The 19,788-nt window shown below is 50.0% G+C and overlaps 2 protein-coding genes across 2 annotated transcripts in view; both read left to right on the plus strand.

The window, feature by feature from the left end:
* Fam186a (family with sequence similarity 186 member A) overlaps positions 1 to 11,312 on the plus strand; it is a 50,720-nt gene extending 39,408 nt beyond the window's left edge. Inside the window, exons 4-5 of the mRNA XM_060390496.1 lie at positions 6,359 to 11,197; positions 11,251 to 11,312. Of these exons, the coding sequence (XP_060246479.1) occupies positions 6,359 to 11,197; positions 11,251 to 11,312 (4,901 nt within the window). The remainder of the gene's footprint in view (positions 1 to 6,358; positions 11,198 to 11,250) is intronic.
* LOC132655745 (protein FAM186A-like) overlaps positions 11,296 to 19,788 on the plus strand; it is a 41,104-nt gene continuing 32,611 nt past the window's right edge. Inside the window, exon 1 of the mRNA XM_060388625.1 lies at positions 11,296 to 18,389. Within this exon, the coding sequence (XP_060244608.1) occupies positions 11,362 to 18,389 (7,028 nt within the window). The 5' untranslated portion in view covers positions 11,296 to 11,361. The remainder of the gene's footprint in view (positions 18,390 to 19,788) is intronic.

Consider the following 19,788-nt stretch of genomic DNA (forward strand, 5'->3'; position numbering starts at 1 on the left):
TGGGTTTTCTTTTCTATACTCACCCAGGTCCTCATGGAGGGCTTCTCAAAGATGGTAGGAGAGTTCTTGAATCCTTGTGGCAAGCGGATCCAAGTCAGCTCTCCATTTATCCCTTCCTCACGGTCATTCCATTCAAAGGCGAAGTACTCCTGACTCTTGGGGGCCAGCAGCAAGCTGAAGAAAGCGTCTTTCAAGTCTAATACTGTACACCAAGTCTACTCAGGTGACAAGGAACTCAGTAGGGTATATGGATTAGGTACTGTTGGATGTATATCCATTTCTTACTTGTTGACTTCCTGGACAGGATGGTAGTCATTAGAATGAGGCTAATGACTATGGTAATAATAATGGTAATAATGGTGTGTTCCAGGCTGATTGGCATGGCCTTAAGATTCCCTCGGCCAACAGTTTCTGAATGTGAGGGGTTATTCCTTTTTGAGCTTCTTGGGATGTAGGGTATTGGTGGATCTGAGCAGGATCTGCCCCAGGCTTGAGTTCAACAAACACTGGGGGCCATTGTTTTGCCAATCCCATTCCTCCGGTTTCTGCCCAGGCCTGGGGATATCATGCCAACCAAATCTGCAAATCGCTTGAGGGAGTAATTGGCTCCTCAAACAATCTATATTCAGCCTCAGAGGCTAGGTCAAGAGTCTATACCTGAATTGGACTGCCTTTTTCATCTATTAACTGGGGCCCTTATGGCTTAAAATGGATCTGCACCTTTATTTTAGTAAGCAGATCTCTCCCCAGGAGGGGATAAGGGCATTCTGGAATCATCATGAACAAATGGGTTACCTGGCCAATTCCTAAGTCCGTCGTTCTTCAGGCAGTCCATGAATATTGTTTCATACCAGTGGCCCCCTGGACCCCAGGACCTTTTTGATGAGTCTGGTTCTTCAGGTTGGGCTCCAGTGTCCATTAAGAAGTCCAGCCAGGGAGGGGATCCAAACCCCGTCCCCCTCAGTCTTCCTCCAATGCCAGGACCTTGGTCTGAGGCCCGGGTCTCCTCTTGGGGTAATCTCTGAGCCAGTGACCCTCCTCTTTGCAGTAAGCACATTGATTCTTACCTACTGGTTCCTTATTGTTGGCCAGCCGCTGGAGTTGGTACCTCCTTTCTCCAGGGTCCAGGACTCTGCTGGCCAGTAGGACTTTGGACAAATCTTGATTCAAGGCCTTCCCAGTCTTCAATTGCTTTTCCAATTCCTGTTATTGTACATTCTATCATCTACCTGAACTAAATCTTGCAACAACATCTGTTCTATTCTTTCTTGCTTCTGTAATTTCTTATGTCTGGAGCAGACTGGTTAATGAAAGCTAAAGCAAACGTACCTGTATATTCAGGCTTCTCAGGATCTACATGTGTAAACCTACAAAAGACTTCATTGATCCTTTCAAGAAAGGTGGCTGAACTCTCATCTGCTCCCTGTCTGACATCATGCACCTTGGCCAAATTAATGGGCCGTCTTGCAGCCACCTTGACACCTGCCAGCAGAGCCTAGTGGTAGACTAGGAGATGTTCCCTACCTGAAGTGGTGTTGTGATCCCAATTGGGCCTTTTATAGGGAAAGTAATCATCAATATGGGTTTGATCTGTGGTTGGGACTCCTGTAGTGTCTGTGACATTTTTGTACGCTTCTGAAATGAAATGTCTGTGCTCTTCAGTAGTAAACAAAACCTGCAAAAGCTGCTGACAATCATCCCAAGTGGGCTGGTGGGTAAAAAAAGAACAGTTTTGAAAAGATCAATTAAGTCCCTAGGGTTGTCTGTGAACTTGGCATTCTGAGTTCTCCAGCTGTAAATAACTGATGTATCAAAAGGCCAATAATGGTGAGGTTGGTTGCCATTAGCATCTGGTGTTTCTGTGGCCCATAAGGGAAGGACCATAGCATCTGCCTCTGGTTCCCCAGAGGGGGAGGCTTCCTGGTGGTTCTGGGTCCTTTGTGCCAGACCAGATGGTGGTTCCTGCCTGGGTAATGAGACCAGTACCAGTGGAGCAGGCTGGGGAGCAGGAGGAAGGTTGTATGGAGGGGGTGGAAAAATGAACTCCTCAGGAGTCCCACCCTGTAAAACAGGGTAAAGGGGGGCTGGGGAACCTGATGGGGCACCCTTGGGCTCCTTCTTCTTGGTTTCAGTTTCCAGGGCAGTGGCCTCTGGTTTTGGAGAGCCTGTGGATGGAGGGTTGTCTGTGGGGATCAGAAAGGGCTTGACCCATGGAGCTGGGTGAATCACTAGGTCCTTCCAGACGATCTATGGTACTTGTTCTGGGTGACCATGCACTTTCTGAAAGACCTTATCCTCCACCGTGGCCAGCCCACGTCGAAAGTGGGCCATTCTGAGCTGCAAAAGGTTATCATTTTTCCTTTCCTCAAACCAACTGAAAGATTGTGAGCCCTAGGCCTAACTTCCTTAAAGTGTGCCAAGACCAGGTCAAGAGGTTTGGAGGCAGTCTGTCCCATTCTGTCAGTCAGTCTTTCCATCAAAAAGAAAAGTAAAACAGATAATATTAACAGACAAAAAAAAAATCACACTGGGATGGAGCCATGGTTTTAGGCAAAAGCAAAACCACAAACAGGAAGGAATCACACAAAGATGGAGCCACAGCCTCCAGCAAAAGTGAAACCAAAAACCTGGCTTGTACTGGGGCTGTTTTCCTGGGACCAAAACCGATTCTTCTGAGGCAGGCACAACATCCACCCCAAAGAGGTTAAAATGGATGAAGTCAGGAATGTCTTCTCTGCCCCCTGGCAGTTAACCACCAGGCACATCCACCCTAGCTGTAAATCTGCCGCCTGACTGAGAACCGAAAGCAAACAAAAACTTCAGACAGACAGACAACACAGAGAACACTTACCCGCTGGCAGAACCAAGCTCTCTGGGTGGGGAGTTCTAGGGGTCCCAAGAGGTCCTGGCCAATGCACCAAATGTTAAGTCCAGATAACGGAAACCCTCAGAGACCACCAGGAGATGACTCTGTTGCAAGAGCAAGAGAGCTTTATTGCAAGAGCAATTGAACTCGGGACCCAAGTCTCACTTACGCAGCAGTAAAGAAGTAGAACCTCCAGCTCTGGGTAAACAGGATTTTTAAAGGAAAAGCTGTAAGCTGGGGGGTTCCATATCTTGGTGTTACAGAATTGTGTAAAAATCATAAGGGCAAGGTGACCCTTTAGCTGAAGCCTAACTACAACTGCTATTCTTCTGAAAGTACATCTGGAATATTGGAGAATTTTCCACCCTACCCAGATTGGCCATTGCCAGGGGAGTTGATCCAGTTCTCTGCCAAGTGTACATTTTGTGGTTTTTCCCAGAACCCGAGTTCAGCCCCTGGTCACAGGTATGCACAAAATGGTTTCTCATCTCAAAATGGAGTCACCCATGCTAACTTAAGCTTGTCACTGCCTCCGTCTCCAGAGTTCTGGGATAAAAGGTGAGTGTCAGCATATCTGACCTAATGATATAGTTTTATAATTATTGCTTTATCTTTCTGGCTAGTGGGTATTGTGGGACCCCAAACTCACATGGCAAAAAAACTCTAAATATCAATATCTAAATTTAAACATCTGGAGGCTTCTGGGAACACAATTCGGTCGTGTGGGCAAAGTCCTCTGGCTATTTACTCTTTTTAGCATTTATTTACTTACTTTTATGTGTATGGATGTTTGCCTATTTGTGCACCATGTGCATGTAGTACCTGTGGAGGCCAGAAGAGGGCAGCAGACCTGGAACTGGGGTTTACAGGTTATAAAGTGCCATGTAGGTGCTGGGAATCAAACCCTGGTTCCTCTAGGAGACCTACCCACCCCACCACTACCCTATTTATTCTTTTTTTTTCTCCCCTAGACAGGGTTTCTCTGTGTAGCCCTGGCTGTCCTGGACTCCCATTATAGACCAGGCTAGCCTTGAACTCACAGAGGTCCACCTGCTTCTGCCTTCCGAGTGCTGGGATCACAGGCGTGCACCACTACCAACACAGCTCTATCAATGCTTATTTTGTCATGTTAATTTGACTTATTCATTGATATCAATTCCTCTTGACCTGAAGGTCATTTTTGGTCTCTCTTTATTGCAATGATTTATTTTTATTTTATGTGTAGGGGTACTCTGTCTGCATGTATGTCTCAGTACCACATATGTGCCTTCAGAGGCCAGAAGAGGGTGTCAAAAGCCCTGAAACTGAAGTTATGAGCTGCCATGTCAGTGTTGGAATTTCTTCAGTCCCTGGTCTTAGAAAGCAAGGCTGAGCCAGGTGTGGTGGCACACACCTTCAATCCTAGCACTTAGGGAGGCAGAGGCAGGCAAATTGCTGTGATTTCAAGGCTAGCATGGTCTATGAAGGGAATTCAGGACAGCCAAGGCTACACAGAGAAATCTTGTATAGAAAAACAAACAAACAAAGCAAGGCTGTTAGTTTTTATTTGGGAATGTCATCATTCACCTTTACTTTAAAATGGACTTTATTTTTTTAGAGCAATTTTAGGGGTTTTTTTTGGGGGGAAGAGCTCTTGTGTACCTCTTCATAGCTTCCCCTCATCGGTGTCTTATGTTAGAGGCTAGGAGGGTGGTTCCATTGGCAAGAGCACTGCCTGGCCTTGCAGAGCACTCACATGGCATGGCTGTGCATAACTCCAGCTCCAGGGGATCTGTGCCCTCTCTGTTCTCCACAGACACTCATGTGCATGTGTTCATACACACACCCGCACACACAAAATCAGTTCAAATAAATCTTTTAAAATATATATCTTTAAGCTATCTTAAATATATTTAAGAAGCCAATGTTAGTTGGGCAATGTTGGTGCATGCCTGTGATCCCAGCACTCGGAAGGCAGAAGCAGGTGGACCTCTGTGAGTTTGAGCTCAGCCTGGTGTATAGAGTGAGAGTGAGTCCAAGACAGCCTGGGCAACACAGAGAAACCCTGCCTCAAAAAACAAAACAACAAAAAACCCCAACCATGCAACCTACCAAAACAAAACAAACAAACCACACACACACACACACACACACACACACACACAAGAAGGAGGAGGAGAAAGAAGAAGGAAAAAGAAGAAGGTAGGGAGAAGGAAAAGAAAAAGAAGCAGCCACCGCCGCCACCAATGCTGAAGGCAGGTATGGGTGCTCACTTCCATAATTCAAGTGTTTAAGAGTTAAAGTCAAGAGGATCTAGAGTTCAAGGCCAGCTTTGGCTACATAGCAAGTCCACCCCCATCTCAAAGAACCAGGAAGGAAGGAAGAAAGGGAGGGAGGGAAAGAGAAAGAGAAAAAAAAGAAAGAAAGAAGGAAAAGGAGAAAGAGAGAAAGAAAGGAAAGAAAGGAAGGAAATAGAGAAAGAGAAAGAAAGAGAAAGAAAGAAGAGAGAGAAGAAAAAAGGCAAGGAGAGAGAGAAAGAAAGAAAAGAAAAAGAAAGAAGAAAAAGAAAGAAAACAAGAAACACTGGCACTTTATTATTGACTAAACTGCATAATATATTTTAGATAAGGCCTCTGGGGCCTTATCTACTGTCCCACTCTGCTTTGGATGTGGGCACTACACTACCTCTAGCTGTATGTGCTTGGCCTCCTCTTAGCTGCTAGAGAGTTTCTCAGATCTTCCTTGTGTTTGACCTTGTGCTCCTCTGCTGAGATTTGCCCTGGGATGATTGGTTAGCGGATAGAGAGACTCAAAGTCTCACTATATCCTATCGAGGCTCATTGAATGAAGCATGAGGTCCTGAGCCTGGATCTCAGCATCCACATAGATACAAGAGTGTAGCAGAGTATATCCATAGTGCCAGAGCCAGGGAAAGGAGGGTGTGTTGGCCAGATGTTGTCACTGACTGATGAGCACCAGGTTCCGGCAGAGGCTCTGCCTCAAAAACAAAGCACAGCTGCATGGTGGTGCAGACCCATGGTAATGCGTTCCCTTGATTTCAGCACCCTGCAGGCAGAGGCAGGAGGATCCCTGTGAGTTTGAGGCCAACCTGGTCTACATTCCTAGTTCGAGGCCATCCAGGAGACCCTGCCTTCACAAAATAGTTATTACTCTGCCCCCCGCCCCCTTTCTTTTGGAGGGAGTAGTCTATATGTGTAGCCTATAGTTAAGAGGGCAGAGCACAGCTGCTACAGGTAGTACATAAGTTATCTACATAAGTTATTTTACATTCTTATGCATAGGAGGTTGGTCTCATCTCCCCTGAGTATTAGCTTAGTCATTATATATGCTAAAGTGAGTTCATGAATATTTCATTTTGGCTAATTACTATGAATAAAATAAAATCAGTTTTTCTGGTGAATGTTTATCCTGCATGTAGTCGTTAGTTGAGGCTGAGTTCCTTAGACTTAAGCATGGCAACTCCATTGTTTTGTTTTCTGTCTTCTTTTTCAGTGACTAGAGGCACTCTGTGGAGAGCTTGGAAGGATCGAGCTATAAAGCGGCCTGCCACAGCCCATGCCTTAAGACCTGATCAGATGATTGCTGATCACTATGCCTTAAACTCAAAGGTTTCAGAGATTCAAGACATGCTGCAGGAGCTCATCGGCACAGCCATGCTCAGCAAGTTGGAAAACACTGCCCTCAAGTACATATCAGGCACAATGCTAAACCTTTCTAAGGCCTTGAACACAGTCAACGATGAACTAAAACTTGTGAGCTCTCATGTTCCCAGGTCGGCTACGAGCCTGACCAGAGAAAAGGACAAGGAGATCTCCCATAAGATCATCAAAGAACTCTGTGAGGAGAATGAGAAGTTTAAGCAGAGGCTCAAAGAAACCGAAGAAAAATGTGAGCAGTTGACTCGAATCAAAAGTTTTCTAGGACGCCAACTATCCGCCTCAGCTGTATCTGTCTCAGCTGCATCCGCCTCAGATATGTCCTTGAGAATGCGAGGTTTGCAGTCTCCCCAGTTAACTGTAAGCAGAGAGGTTGACATTGAGATTGATAGTCTTATAAACAAAGAGCTTGAAAAAGTGATAGATGACTCCCAAAAGAAGGGAGGTAAGGGCACTGCGGTAAAGTGGGACACATCTGTGACATATGTAGCCCAAAGTGACGTGGATGTGGAGTCTGATGACAGTCTTGTAAACATAGAGCTTGAAAAGATGACAGATTACTTTCCAAAGAAAAGGGTGAAGCGTACTGCAGTAAAGAGGGACAGATCTGTGACGTATGTAGATGAAGGGGCTGCCAGAGCCAGAGAAAAGGCTGAGGACAAAGCTGAGACTCTGCAGGACCAGGCAAAGCTCAAAGGCCTGCCACCAGTTCCAACAGCTGAGACCTTGGACACAAATCTGGAGAAGGAGGAAAAGAGTGCTGTGGAGATCAAATCCAGTCCATACTTTGATCTACAAACACTGGAAAAGAAAAAAAAAGACGAGATGCTAAAAGGCCAAGATGTCACAGGTGAACCGAGTGGCAAGGAGCAACACAAGAAGGGCAAAACTGAGCTCTTACTTGCAAGAACCTTAGTTTCACCAGGCATTCAAGTACCATCCACTGGTAGGCCAACAGACAAAGAAGGCAGGAGTGAAGCAGAACTACCCAAGAAAATCCAGCCTGAGAGTACCCCAGAGCTACACAAAATGGACAAAAAAGGGAAAAAATCAGGAAAAACTCAACAAACAGTAGGCCCCATAAAAAAACCTGATCAATTACAACCCAGGACCCCTCAACAGACTTCAGAGAGTCCCAGAGAAAGTCAAAAAAGTAACCTAGATGCATTTCAAAGAGGCATATTGTCTTTCCTAACAGAGAAAATGAATAACATAGGAAAGGCTTTTGACCCAAAAAGCATACAGAAGGAGGAGGAATCACTGGGAAGAGAAGTTGAAAAGTTATACACCATAAATGCAAAAATGGAGGAATATTTCCAAAAAGTGGCTGAAGTTGCGACTAAAACTGTGAGGATATACAAAGATGCAAGAAAGGAACTATTTACAGAGAAACTCAGCAAAGAACAGAAGCTATCTCCAGCTGGACAACTGTCTTCTAAGGAGGCAACAATCAGCAACTTTATCTTAAGTGAGCTCACAGACCCAGGGATTAGGAAACTAGTACAAATGCTCATAGATGAATTAGAAAGTGAAAGAGACATTGAAACAGACAAAACAGCAAGCAAAGATTACAGGTACAAAGGAGAAGAGCAACAAAAGCAAGAAGAGGAGGACTGGAAGAAAGACCAAAGACTTCAAAAGCAAAGGGAAAGGGAGAGATACTACAGGGACAAAGAAGAAGAGCAACAGAGGCAGGAAGAGGAGGACTGGAAGGAAGATCAAAGACTTCAAAAGCAGAGGAGAAGGGAGAGATACTACAAGGACAAAGGAGAAGAGCAACAGAGGCAGGAAGAGGAGGACTGGAAGGAAGATCAAAGACTTCAAAAGCAGAGGAGAAGGGAGAGATACTACAAGGACAAAGGAGAAGAGCAACAGAGGCAGGAAGAGGAGGACTGGGAGGAAGACCAAAGACTTCAAAAGCAGAGGGAAATGGAAAGATACTACAAGGACAGAAGAGAAGAGCAACAAAAGCAGGAAGAGGAGGACTGGAAGGAAGACCAAAGACTTCAAAAGCAGATAGAAAGGGAGAGATACTACAAGGACAAAGGAGAAGAGCAACAGAGGCAGGAAGAGGAGGATGGGAAGGAAGACCAAAGACTTCAAAAGCAGAGGAGAAGGGAGAGATACTACAAGGACAAAAGAGAAAGACAACAAAGGCAGGAAGAGGAGGATGGGAAGGAAGACCAAAGACTTCAAAAGCAGAGGAGAAGGGAAAGATACTACAAGGACAAAAGAGAAAGACAACAAAGGCAGGAAGAGGAAGACGGGAAGGAAAACCAAAGACTTCAAAAGCAAAGGGAAAGAGAGAAAGCAGGGCTGCAGGAAGATTGGAGACAAGACATGAGCCAGGTTCAGGACCTAAAGGCAGGGAGAGATGCCGAAGAGGATGAAAAGCTGAGGGTGAGCAAACCAAAACAACCAAAGATTGAGTTGACCCACAAAGACCTATCAGACATGTTCAGCCAAAGTGCAGCGGTCTTGGGAACCATGAAATCGCAGGTGCAATTGTTCCCAGTGGATTCTGACAAAATGGAAAGCCACCCTGATGAAAAGCAGGCCCCCCCGGCCTTCCCAAAACCTGTCTCTGAGCAGGCACAGAGAGTAGAAGCTGAGACGTCTCGCTTTCCAACAGTACGCCTCACCCCCGAGCAGGCACAAACTTTGAGTGGTCCTCCTATTCACAAACATGCTGTAGAATTACAGATGACTTTTACAGCAGAGCAGGAGCAAGGCTTACACACTGAGTCTCTCACGTCAGAAAAACCCCAGGCAATGCAGATGCCCTTGACAACTACAGAACAACACAAGATATCTGAGGTCACAATTACCCAGAGGCCAGTTCTACCCCTCGAGCAGGTCCAAGTAAAAGATGGAATTCTTACTCCCCAGCAGGCCCTGGAAAAAGGGATCCCTCCCATTCCTGAGCAAGAAAAGGGACCAAGATTCACTCTTACCCCTCAGCAGGCCCAGGCTCTGGGTATCACTCTCACCCCTGAGCAGACCAAAGCAGAGAGGATCAGTCTGACCCCTCAGCAGGCCCAGGCCCTAAGCATCACTCTTACCCCTGATCAGGCCAAGGCCCAGAAGGTCAGTGTGACCCCTCAGCAGGCCCAGGCCCTGGGCATCACTCTCACCCCTGATCAGACCAAAGCAGAGAGGATCAGTCTGACCCCTCAGCAGGCCCAGGCTCTGGGCATCACTCTCACCCCTGATCAGACCAAGGCCCAGAAGGTCAGTCTGACCCCTCAGCAGGCCCAGGCTCTGGGCATCACTCTCACTCCTGATCAGACCAAGGCCCAGAAGGTCAGTCTGACCCCTCAGCAGGCCCAGGCCCTGGGCATCACTCTCACCCCTGAGCAGACCAAAGCAGAGAGGATCAGTCTGACCCCTCAGCAGGCCCAGGCTCTGGGCATCACTCTTACCCCTGATCAGGTCAAGGCCCAGAAGGTCAGTCTGACCCCTCAGCAGGCCCAGGCTCTAGGCATCACTCTCACCCCTGATCAGGCCAAGGCCCAGATGATCAGTTTGACCCCTCAGCAGGCCCAGGCCCTAGGGCTCACTCTCACCCCTGAGCAAACCAAAGCAGAGAGGATTAGTCTGACCCCTCAGCAGGCCCAGGCTCTGGGCATCATTCTCACTCCTGAGCAAACTAAAGCAGAGAGGATCAGTCTGACCCCTCAGCAGGCCCAGGCTCTGGGCATCACTCTCACCCCTGATCAGGCCAAGGCCCAGATGATCAGCCTGACCCCTCAGCAGGCCCAGGCCCTGGGCATCACTCTCACCCCGGAGCAAACCAAAGCAGAGAGGATCAGTCTGACCCCTCAGCAGACCCAGGCCCTGGGCATCACTCTTACCCCTGATCAGGCCAAGGCCCAGAAGGTCAGTCTGACCCCTCAGCAGGCCCAGGCCCTGGGCATCACTCTCACCCCTGATCAGGCCAAGGCCCAGAAGGTCAGTCTGACCCCTCAGCAGGCCCAGGCCCTGGGCATCACTCTCACCCCGGAGCAAACCAAAGCAGAGAGGATCAGTCTGACCCCTCAGCAGGCCCAGGCCCTGGGGTTCACTCTCACCCCTGAGCAAACCAAAGCAGAGAGGATCAGTCTGACCCCTCAGCAGACCCAGGCTCTGGGCATCACTCTCACCCCTGATCAGGCCAAGGTCCAGAAGGTCAGTCAGACCCCTCAGCAGGCCCAGGCTCTGGGCATCACTCTCATGCCTGATCAGGCCAAGGCCCAAATGGTCACTTTGACCCCTCAGCAGGCCCAGGCCTTGGGGCTCATTCTCACTCCTGAGCAAACCAAAGCAGAGAGGATCAGTCTGACCCCTCAGCAGACTCAGGCCTTGGGCATCACTATCACCACTGATCAGGCCAAGACCCAGACAGTCAGTTTGATCCCTCAGCAGGCCCAGGCCCTGGGCATCACTCTCACTCCTGAGCAAACTGAAGCAGAGAGAATCAGTCTGACCCCTCAGCAAACCCAGGCTTTAGGCATCACTATCACTACTGATCAGGCCAAGTCCAAGAAGGTCAGGATGACCCCTCAGCAGGCCCAGGCTCTGGGCATCACTCTCACCCCTGATCAGGCCAAGGCCAAGAAGGTCAAGATGACCCCTCAGCAGGCCCAGGCCCTGGGGCTCACTCCCACTCCTGAGAAAACCAAAGCGGAGAAGATCAGTCTGACCCCTCAGCAGGCCCAGGCTCTGGGCATCACTTTCACCCCTGATCAGGCCAAGGAGGTCAGTCTGACCCCTCAGCAGGCCCAGGCCCTGGGGTTCACTCTCACCCCTGAGCAGGCCAAGGCCAAGGAGGTCAGTCTGACCCCTCAGCAGGCCCAGGCCATGGGGCTCACTCTCACCCCTGAGCAGACCAAAGAACAGAGGGTCAGTCTGACCCCTCAGCAGATCCCGGGAGTCACACTCACCCCTCAGCAGTCCCAAGCACAAATGACTAATCTCACTCCTGAACAGGCCCAGGCCCTGGGGATAACCCTAGACCAGCAGCTGTTCCAAATACAACAGCAGGCCCAAGAACAGCAGGTCACCATCACCCCAGAGGAGGCCGAGGCCCTGGGCATCACTCTCACCCCTGAGCAGGTCAAGGCTCATGAAATCGCTCTGACTCCTGAGCAGGCTGAGGCCCTGGGGCTCACTCTCACCTCTGAACAGGTTAAGACTCAAAGGGTCAGTCTGACTCCTGAGCAGGCTGAGGCCCTAGAGCTCACTCTCACTCATGAGCAGGCCCAGGCCCTGGAAATGGTTCTCACCCCTCAGACCGAAGCTCTTGAGGTCACTCTCACTCCTGAACAGGCTCAGGCCCTGGGACTCACTCTCACCCTTCAGCAGGCCAAGGCACAAAAGATCAGTTTGAGCCCTCAGCAGGCCCAAGCTCTGGGGATCACTCTCACTCCTCAGCAGGCTCAGGCTCTGGGGCACACTCTCACACTTCAGCTCGAAGCTCACACACCTAAACAGGCCCAGGCTGTGGGGCTCACTGTCACATCTCCAAAGGCTCACATACAGAAATTATTTCTCACCGCTCAGCAGGCCCAAGCTTTGGACATCTCTCTTACTCCTGAGCAAGCTGAGACATCAACGACCATTCTTACCCCTCAGCTGGTCAGTGGCCTAGGAATCACTATCACCCGTGAGCAGGCCAAGAAACAAAAGATCGTTTCGAGCCATCAGCTGGCCCAGGCTCTGATGCTAGCTCCTACCTTTCAGTCCGAAGCTGACAAGATCACTCTCAGGCCTCAGCAGGCCAGAGCACAGGAAATCAGTTTTGCTCTCAAGCAGGCCCAGGTTCAGGAAATAGTTTCTACCCTTCAGAGCAAAGCTCTTGAGAGCACTCCCACACCTGAGCAGGACCAAGCACAGAAAATCAGTCTTACTTCCGTGCAGGTCAAAGCCATGGAAATAGCTCCCACTCCTCAGAGCAAAGCTCTTGAGAGCACTCGCATACCTGAAGAGGCCCAAGCACAGGAAATCAGTCTTACTCCCCAGCAGGCCCAGGCTCTGGGGCTCACTCTCACGCCTCAGCAGGCTCACATACAGAAGATATTTCTCACCCCTCAGCAGGCCCAAGCTCTGGGCATCACTCTTACCTCTGAGCAAATCAAGACACCAAAGATCACTCTCACCCCTCTACAGGTCCAAGCCCTAGGGGTCACTCTTACCCAGGAACAGGCCAAAGCAGAGAAGATCAGTTTGAGCCCTCAGCAGGCCCAAGCTCTGGGGATCACTCTCACTCCTCAGCAGGCCCAGGCTCTGGGGATAGCACCTACTCCTCAGCCCGAAGCTGTCAAGATCACTCAAAGACCTGAGCGGACTGTCAGTCTTACTCCGGAGCAAGCCAAGGCCCTGGAGAAAGCTTCTACCCCACATAGTGAAGATCTTGAGAGCACTCACACACCTGAAGAGGCCCAAGCACAGGAAATCAGTCTTACTCCCCAGCAGATCCAGGCCCTGGGGCTCACTCTCACGCCTCAGCAGGCTCACATACAGAAAATATTTCTCACCCCTCAGCAGGCCCAAGCTCTCTACATCACTCTTACCCCTGAGCAAATCAAGACACCAAAGATCACTCTCACCCCTCCACAGGTCCAATTCCTAGGGGTCACTCTCACCCGTGAACAGACCAAAGCAGAGAAGATCAGTTTGAGCCCTCAGCAGGCCCAAGCTCTGGGGATCACTCTCACTCCTCAGCAGGCCCGGGCTCTGGGGATAGCTCCTACCCCTCAGCCCAAAGCTGTCAAGATCACTCGAAGATCTGAGCGGATAGTCAGTCTTACTCCCGAGCAGGCCAAGGCCCTGGAAAGAGCTACCCGATATAGTGATGATCTTGAGAGCACTCACACACCTGAAGAGGCCCAAGCACAGGAAATCAGTCTTACTCCCCAGCAGGCCCAGGCCCTGGGGCTCACTTTCACGTCTCAGCAGGCTCACATACAGAAGATATTTCTCACCCCTCAGCAGGCCCAAGCTCTGGGCATCACTCTTACCCCTGAGCAAATCAAGACACCAAAGTTCACTCTCACCCCTCCACAGGTCCAAGCCCTAGGGGTCACTCTCACCCGGGAACAGACCAAAGCAGAGAAGATCAGTTTGAGCCCTCAGCAGGCCCAAGCTCTGGGGATCACTCTCACTCCTCAGCAGGCCCGGGCTCTGGGGATAGCTCCTACCCCTCAGTCCGAAGCTGTCAAGATCACTCGAAGATCTGAGCGGATAGTCAGTCTTACTTCCGAGCAAGCCAAGGCCCTGGAAAGAGCTACCCGATATAGTGATGATCTTGAGAGCACTCACACACCTGAAGAGGCCCAAGCACAGGAAATCAGTCTTACTCCCCAGCAGGCCCAGGCCCTGGGGCTCACTCTCACGCCTCAGCAGGCTCACATACAGAAGATATTTCTCACCCCTCAGCAGGCCCAAGCTCTGGGCATCACTCTTACCCCTGAGCAAATCAAGACACCAAAGATCACTCTCACCCCTCTACAGGTCCACATCCTAGGGGTCACTCTCACCCGGGAACAGGCCAAGGCACAGAAGATCAGTTTGAGCCCTCAGCAGGCCCAAGCTCTGGGGATCACTCTCACTCCTCAGCAGATCCGGGCTCTGGGGATAGCTCCTACCGCTCAACCTGAAGCTGTCAAGATCACTCGAAGACCTGAGCAGGCCCAAGCACAGGAAATCAGTCTTACTCGTGAGCAGACCAAGGCCCTGGAAAAAGCTTCTACCCGACGTAGTGAAGATCTTGAGAGCACTCACACACATGAGCAGGCCCAAGTACAGAAAATCAGGGTTACTTCCGAGCAGGCCAAGGCTCTGGAAATAGTTCCTACCTCTCAGAGCAAAGCTCTTGAGAGCACTCGCATACCTGAAGAGGCCCAAGCACAGGAAATCAGTCTTACTCCCAAGCAGGCCCAGGCCCTGGGGCTCACTCTCACGCCTCAGCAGGCTCACATACAGAAGATATTTCTCACCCCTCAGCAGGCCCAAGCTCTGGGCATCACTCTTACCCCTGAGCAAATCAAGACACCAAAGATCACTCTCACCCCTCCACAGGCATACGCCCTAGGGGTCACTCTCACCCGGGAACAGGCCAAGGCACAGAAGATCAGTTTGAGCCCTCAGCAGGCCCAAGCTCTGGGGATCACTCTCACTCCTCAGCAGGCCCGGGCTCTGGAGATAGCTCCTACCCCTCAACCTGAAGCTGTCAAGATCACTCATAGACCTGAGCAGGATGTCAGTCTTACTCCCGAGCAGGCCAAGGCCCTGGAAAAAGCTTCTACCCCACATAGGGAAGATCTTGAGAGCACTCGCACACATGAGCAGGCCCAAGTACAGAAAATCAGGGTTACTTCCGAGCAGGCCAAGGCCCTGGAAATAGTTCCTACCCCTCAAAGCAAAGCTCTTGAGAGCACTCGCATACCTGAAGAGGCCCAAGCACAGGAAATCAGTCTTACTCCCAAGCAGGCCCAGGCCCTGGGGCTCACTCTCACGCCTCAGCAGGCTCACATACAGAAGATATTTCTCACCCCTCAGCAGGCCCAAGCTCTGGGCATCACTCTTACCCCTGAGCAAATCAAGACACCAAAGTTCACTCTCACCCCTCCACAGGCCTATGCCCTAGGGGTCACTCTCACCCGGGAACAGGCCAAGGCACAGAAGATCAGTTTGAGCCCTCAGCAGGCCCAAGCTCTGGGGATCACTCTCACTCCTCAGCAGGCCCGGGCTCTGGAGATAGCACCTACCCCTCAGCCCGAAGCTGTCAAGATCACTCAAAGACCTGAGCAGGATCTCAGTCTTACTCCGGAGCAAGCCAAGGCCCTGGAGAAAGCTTCTACCCCACATAGTGAAGATCTTGAGAGCACTCGCATACATGAGCAGGCCCAAGCACAGGAAATCAGTCTTACTCCCCAGCAGGCCCACGCCCTGGGGCTCACTCTCACGCCTCAGCAGGCTCACATACAGAAGATATTTCTCACCCCTCAGCAGGCCCAAGCTCTGGGCATCACTCTTACCCCTGAGCAAATCAAGACACCAAAGTTCACTCTCACCCCTCTACAGGCCTATGCTTTAGGGGTCACTCTCACCCAGGAACAGGCCAAGGCACAGAAGATCAGTTTGAGCCCTCAGCAGGCCCAAGCTCTGGGGATCACTCTCACTCCTCAGCAGGCCCGGGCTCTGGAGATAGCACCTACCCCTCAGCCCGAAGCTGTCAAGATCACTCAAAGACCTGAGCAGGATCTCAGTCTTACTCCAGAGCAAGCCAAGGCCCTGGAGAAAGCTTCTACCCCACATAGTGAAGATCTTGAGAGCACTCACACACCTGAAGAGGCCCAAGCACAGGAAATCAGTCTTACTCCCCAGCAGGCCCAGGCCCTGGGGCTCACTCTCACACCTCAGCAGGCTCACATACAGAAGATATTTCTCACCCCTCAGCAGGCCCAAGCTCTGGGCATCACTCTTACCCCTGAGCAAATCAGGACACCAAAGATCACTCTCACCCCTCCACAGGCCTATGCCCTAGGGGTCACTCTCACCCGGGAACAGGCCAAGGCACAGAAGATCAGTTTGAGCCCTCAGCAGGCCCAAGCTCTGGGGATCACTCTCACTCCTCAGCAGGCCCGGGCTCTGGTGATAGCTCCTACCCCTCAGCAGGCTGAAGCCTTGGGAATCACTTCCACCCCAGATAAGGAAGAATGGATAAGCTTGACCCCTGAGCAGGCCCAGCCCCTGGGGATCACTTTCACCCCTGAGCAGGCCAAGGAACAGAAGGTCATTGTGACCCCTGAGCAGGCCCAGGCCCTGGGAGTCACATTTACTCCTGAGGAGGCCAAGGCACACAGAATCTTTCTGGGCCCTGAGCAGGCCCACTCCCTGGGGATCACACTCACTCCTGAGCAGGCAGAAGCCCTGGGCATCGCTCTCACTCTTTCACAGAGACAGGCTCAGGGTATTCTTCTTCCTCAGAAATCTCAGGGTTTGGATGCTCCATTAATTCCTGAGCAGGCTGAAGCACAAAGGAGAAGGCTCATTAAGCATTTTCAAACCCTGAAAACCCCTATTGCCCACAAGTCTATTCAGACAGAAAAACCAGCTATCACTTCTAAACAGACCCAGACAACTTTGATCCTAAGTACCCTACAGTCTCAGATGTTTGGAGTCCCACATTCACAAAAAGAGGACTTGGCATTGGGAATCACTCCCACACCAGGGCAGACCCAGGCAGTTGAGCAAGTCCAGGCTTTGCAGGCTACCCTCACATCCAGGAGGGCCCAGTCATTGCTGGGCCAGTTTGTTCCAGAGCACATGCAAACACTAACATTCACAATCACTCTTGAGAAAGCCCAGGGCTTGGGGGTCACTTTCACACGAGAACAAACCCAGGCATCAGCTATCACCTTCACCCCTGAGCAGGTGGCAGCGCTAGAAGATGCGCTCACTGCAGACCTGGCCTGGAAGTGGGGGATTTTAACCACACCAGAAGATAGCTCACATATTATGACCACTAACCAGCCGCACAGACTGGGAGTCACCAGTCACCAACCACCTCAGGCCCATCATATTCCTCTTGCCGTTGACAGGCTATCTCAAAAATGGAAGGATTTCCCTCTACTGCAGAAATTAACACCTTCTCCTGCCCATGTTCCATCTGCCCCTACGACGGGCCTAGGCCTGAGGATTCTTTCTGACTCTGGAAAGCTTGAAGAACCACGGATCTCTCCTACCTACAGACAGATGCTCCAAGACAGAGGTCAAGTCATTGCTGCACAGTACCCAGCACCGGGAGTTGCTCCTACAATGAGACAGCTCCAGACACCTGAGGCTCCTCCCACTTCAAGGCCATCCCTTGGTCCTAAGTGGCTGCTCAGAACTGGAGACATTTGGCCATCTCTAATATCAGAAATCCCCTTTGGCCCCAGACCATCTCCTGGACCTAGGATCCCCCCCATCTCTAGAGAGAGTCCAGAACTCTTTGTTCCTGAAGGCTCTGATGCCCGAAAGGAGTTTTTGGTTTCCGACATCTTCCCCTCCCAGGCTCCTGCCATCAGCAAACACACTCCCTACAGGCAGACCCATTCTACCCCTGCACAAGGTCCTTCATGGATCATCCCGGAAGTCTCCCCCCTAATACTCACTCCCATCCCACTGCGTTCCTCCATGGACGAGGAACTCCCAGTTCCTGGGAGGCCCCAGCATGGGTCTCCCTTTGCAGTTGCTCAGAGAAGTCCCAGAGCTTCCCCTGCAAAACTTGAACCGGCAAGTGTTCTCCCAAGTGATGCCCTGGGTTTGCCGGTCTCTCAGCTTCCTTTCCCTACTGAGAAGATCCAAAGAGCGAAGGTTTATGACACTTCAAGACAAACTCAGGAACTCCAAGATTCTTTTGACGTGGAACCACTTGGAAAGTTTCAGCCTTGTGTCATCGGTTCTAGGATACACAGATCACAGTCCCCCCTTGTTGATGAGAAAGCCCTTTCCAGGGAGGAGAAGCCCATAGCAACACTACCATCTCTCACCACTCAATCCTTCCAGCCATCACAGATCTTAGCTTCTGAAAGGGGCCAGAAACCATGGCTTCCCCCTATAGACAAGCCCTGGTTCCTAAGCCCAGTTTCTGATACCAGGAGAGGCAAGATGATGGGGTCCGCATTCCCTGACCAGCACCCTGAAGACAGATACTGCGTTAATGTGGAGGCTCAAAGGAGGAACCTGGTTTTATTAAATCAGGCTGCACAAACGTCTGGACTCCCTTCAGAGCATTACTCATTTGCCAGGAATCTCATAGTTGAATTACTTCATACGAATACAGTTCGGCTGGGGTATCTGTCCCGCAAGTATGTTGCCTATAGGCTGATCCAGCTTGCCAGGTAGATATAATTGTTATGTATACTGCTTTCTGGTAGAGTCCTAATGTCATTGCCTAGAGTTTTCATGTTTATCAGATCATATTCTCTAAATTTTTAAATTATTTTTGTTTTATGTGTATGGGTATTTTGCTTGCATGCATACCTGTGCTCAGAGAGAATGTTGGCTCTCCTGAGATTGTGGTGACAGTAGTCAGTTTTGAGCTACAGTGTGGGTGCTGGGAGTCAAACCCAGGTCTGCTGGAAGACTAGCAACTGCTCTTAACCACTGAGCCATCTCTCCAGCCTCAGATCACATGCTGTAAACATGCCCTCACTAAGGATGGGCAAGATGGAGGTTCTAAGACCATAAAAGGAAATCAGGTATGGTGGCACATGCTTGTAATTCCAATTGGGAGCTGAAAGCAGAAGGGGTGTGTGTTTGTGTGTGGGGGGGGGTGAGCATGTGTATGTGTTGCACAAGGAAGTTGGAGGACAGAGGATGCCAGGTGTCTTTTTCCTATGTCTCTCCACCTTGTTCTTTAGAGACTGAATCTCTCACTGAAACTCCCCATAAGGCTGACAGGGAACCCACCTGTGTTCTGTCCACCAATACTGGGATTACAGGCATACACAGCCATGTCTGGCCTGGTTTATCTATTTATTCTTTTTTAAGATAAGGCTCAGCCGGGTGCAGTGGTGCATACCTGTGATCTCGGTGCTCAGGGAGGCAGAGGCAGGGCCAGCTTGGTCTACAAAACCAGTCCAGGACAGCCAAGGATACACAGAGAATTCTGTCTTAGAAAAAAAAAAAAAGCAAAAAAATAAATGAGATAAAGTTCACCTTGTAACCAACATTGACCTGAAACTCACTTTGTAGCCCAGACTGGCCTCTAACTCTCAACCTTCCAGCCTTGGCCTCCAGGGGAGCAGGATTACAGGCATGGGCTGTCAGACTCTACACAATTTCTGAAGTGGCTGATGGAAGGTTTATTGTTGAACAGCTTTATTATTGTTCCTCATTTTTTAATATCAGAAAAAGCCAGACCTGGTGGTTTATACCTGTGATTACAAACACTTTAAAGGTAGAGGCAGGAAGATCAGGAATTCAGGGCTATTGTTAGCAATTTAACAAGTTTGGGGCCATCCTGGAGTACATGACAAACAAATAGAAAATAAATAGAAACAAACAAATATAAAGAAGAAAGAAAGGAAAGAGAGAGGTGAAAGAGAGAAAAGAAAGAAAGAAAGTAAGAAAGAAGAAAGAAAAAGAGAAGAAGAAAGAAAAAGAAAGGAAGGAAGGAAAGAGAGAAAGAACAAGAGAGATAAAGAAAGAAAAAGAGAAAATAAGTTAGGGGTCTGGTATGGTGGTGTACACCTTTAATCTCAGGACTTGAGAAGCAGAATTAAGTAGATCTCTGAA

The sequence above is a fragment of the Meriones unguiculatus genome, chromosome 8, assembly GCF_030254825.1.
Source record: "Meriones unguiculatus strain TT.TT164.6M chromosome 8, Bangor_MerUng_6.1, whole genome shotgun sequence".
NCBI lineage: Eukaryota > Metazoa > Chordata > Mammalia > Rodentia > Muridae > Meriones > Meriones unguiculatus.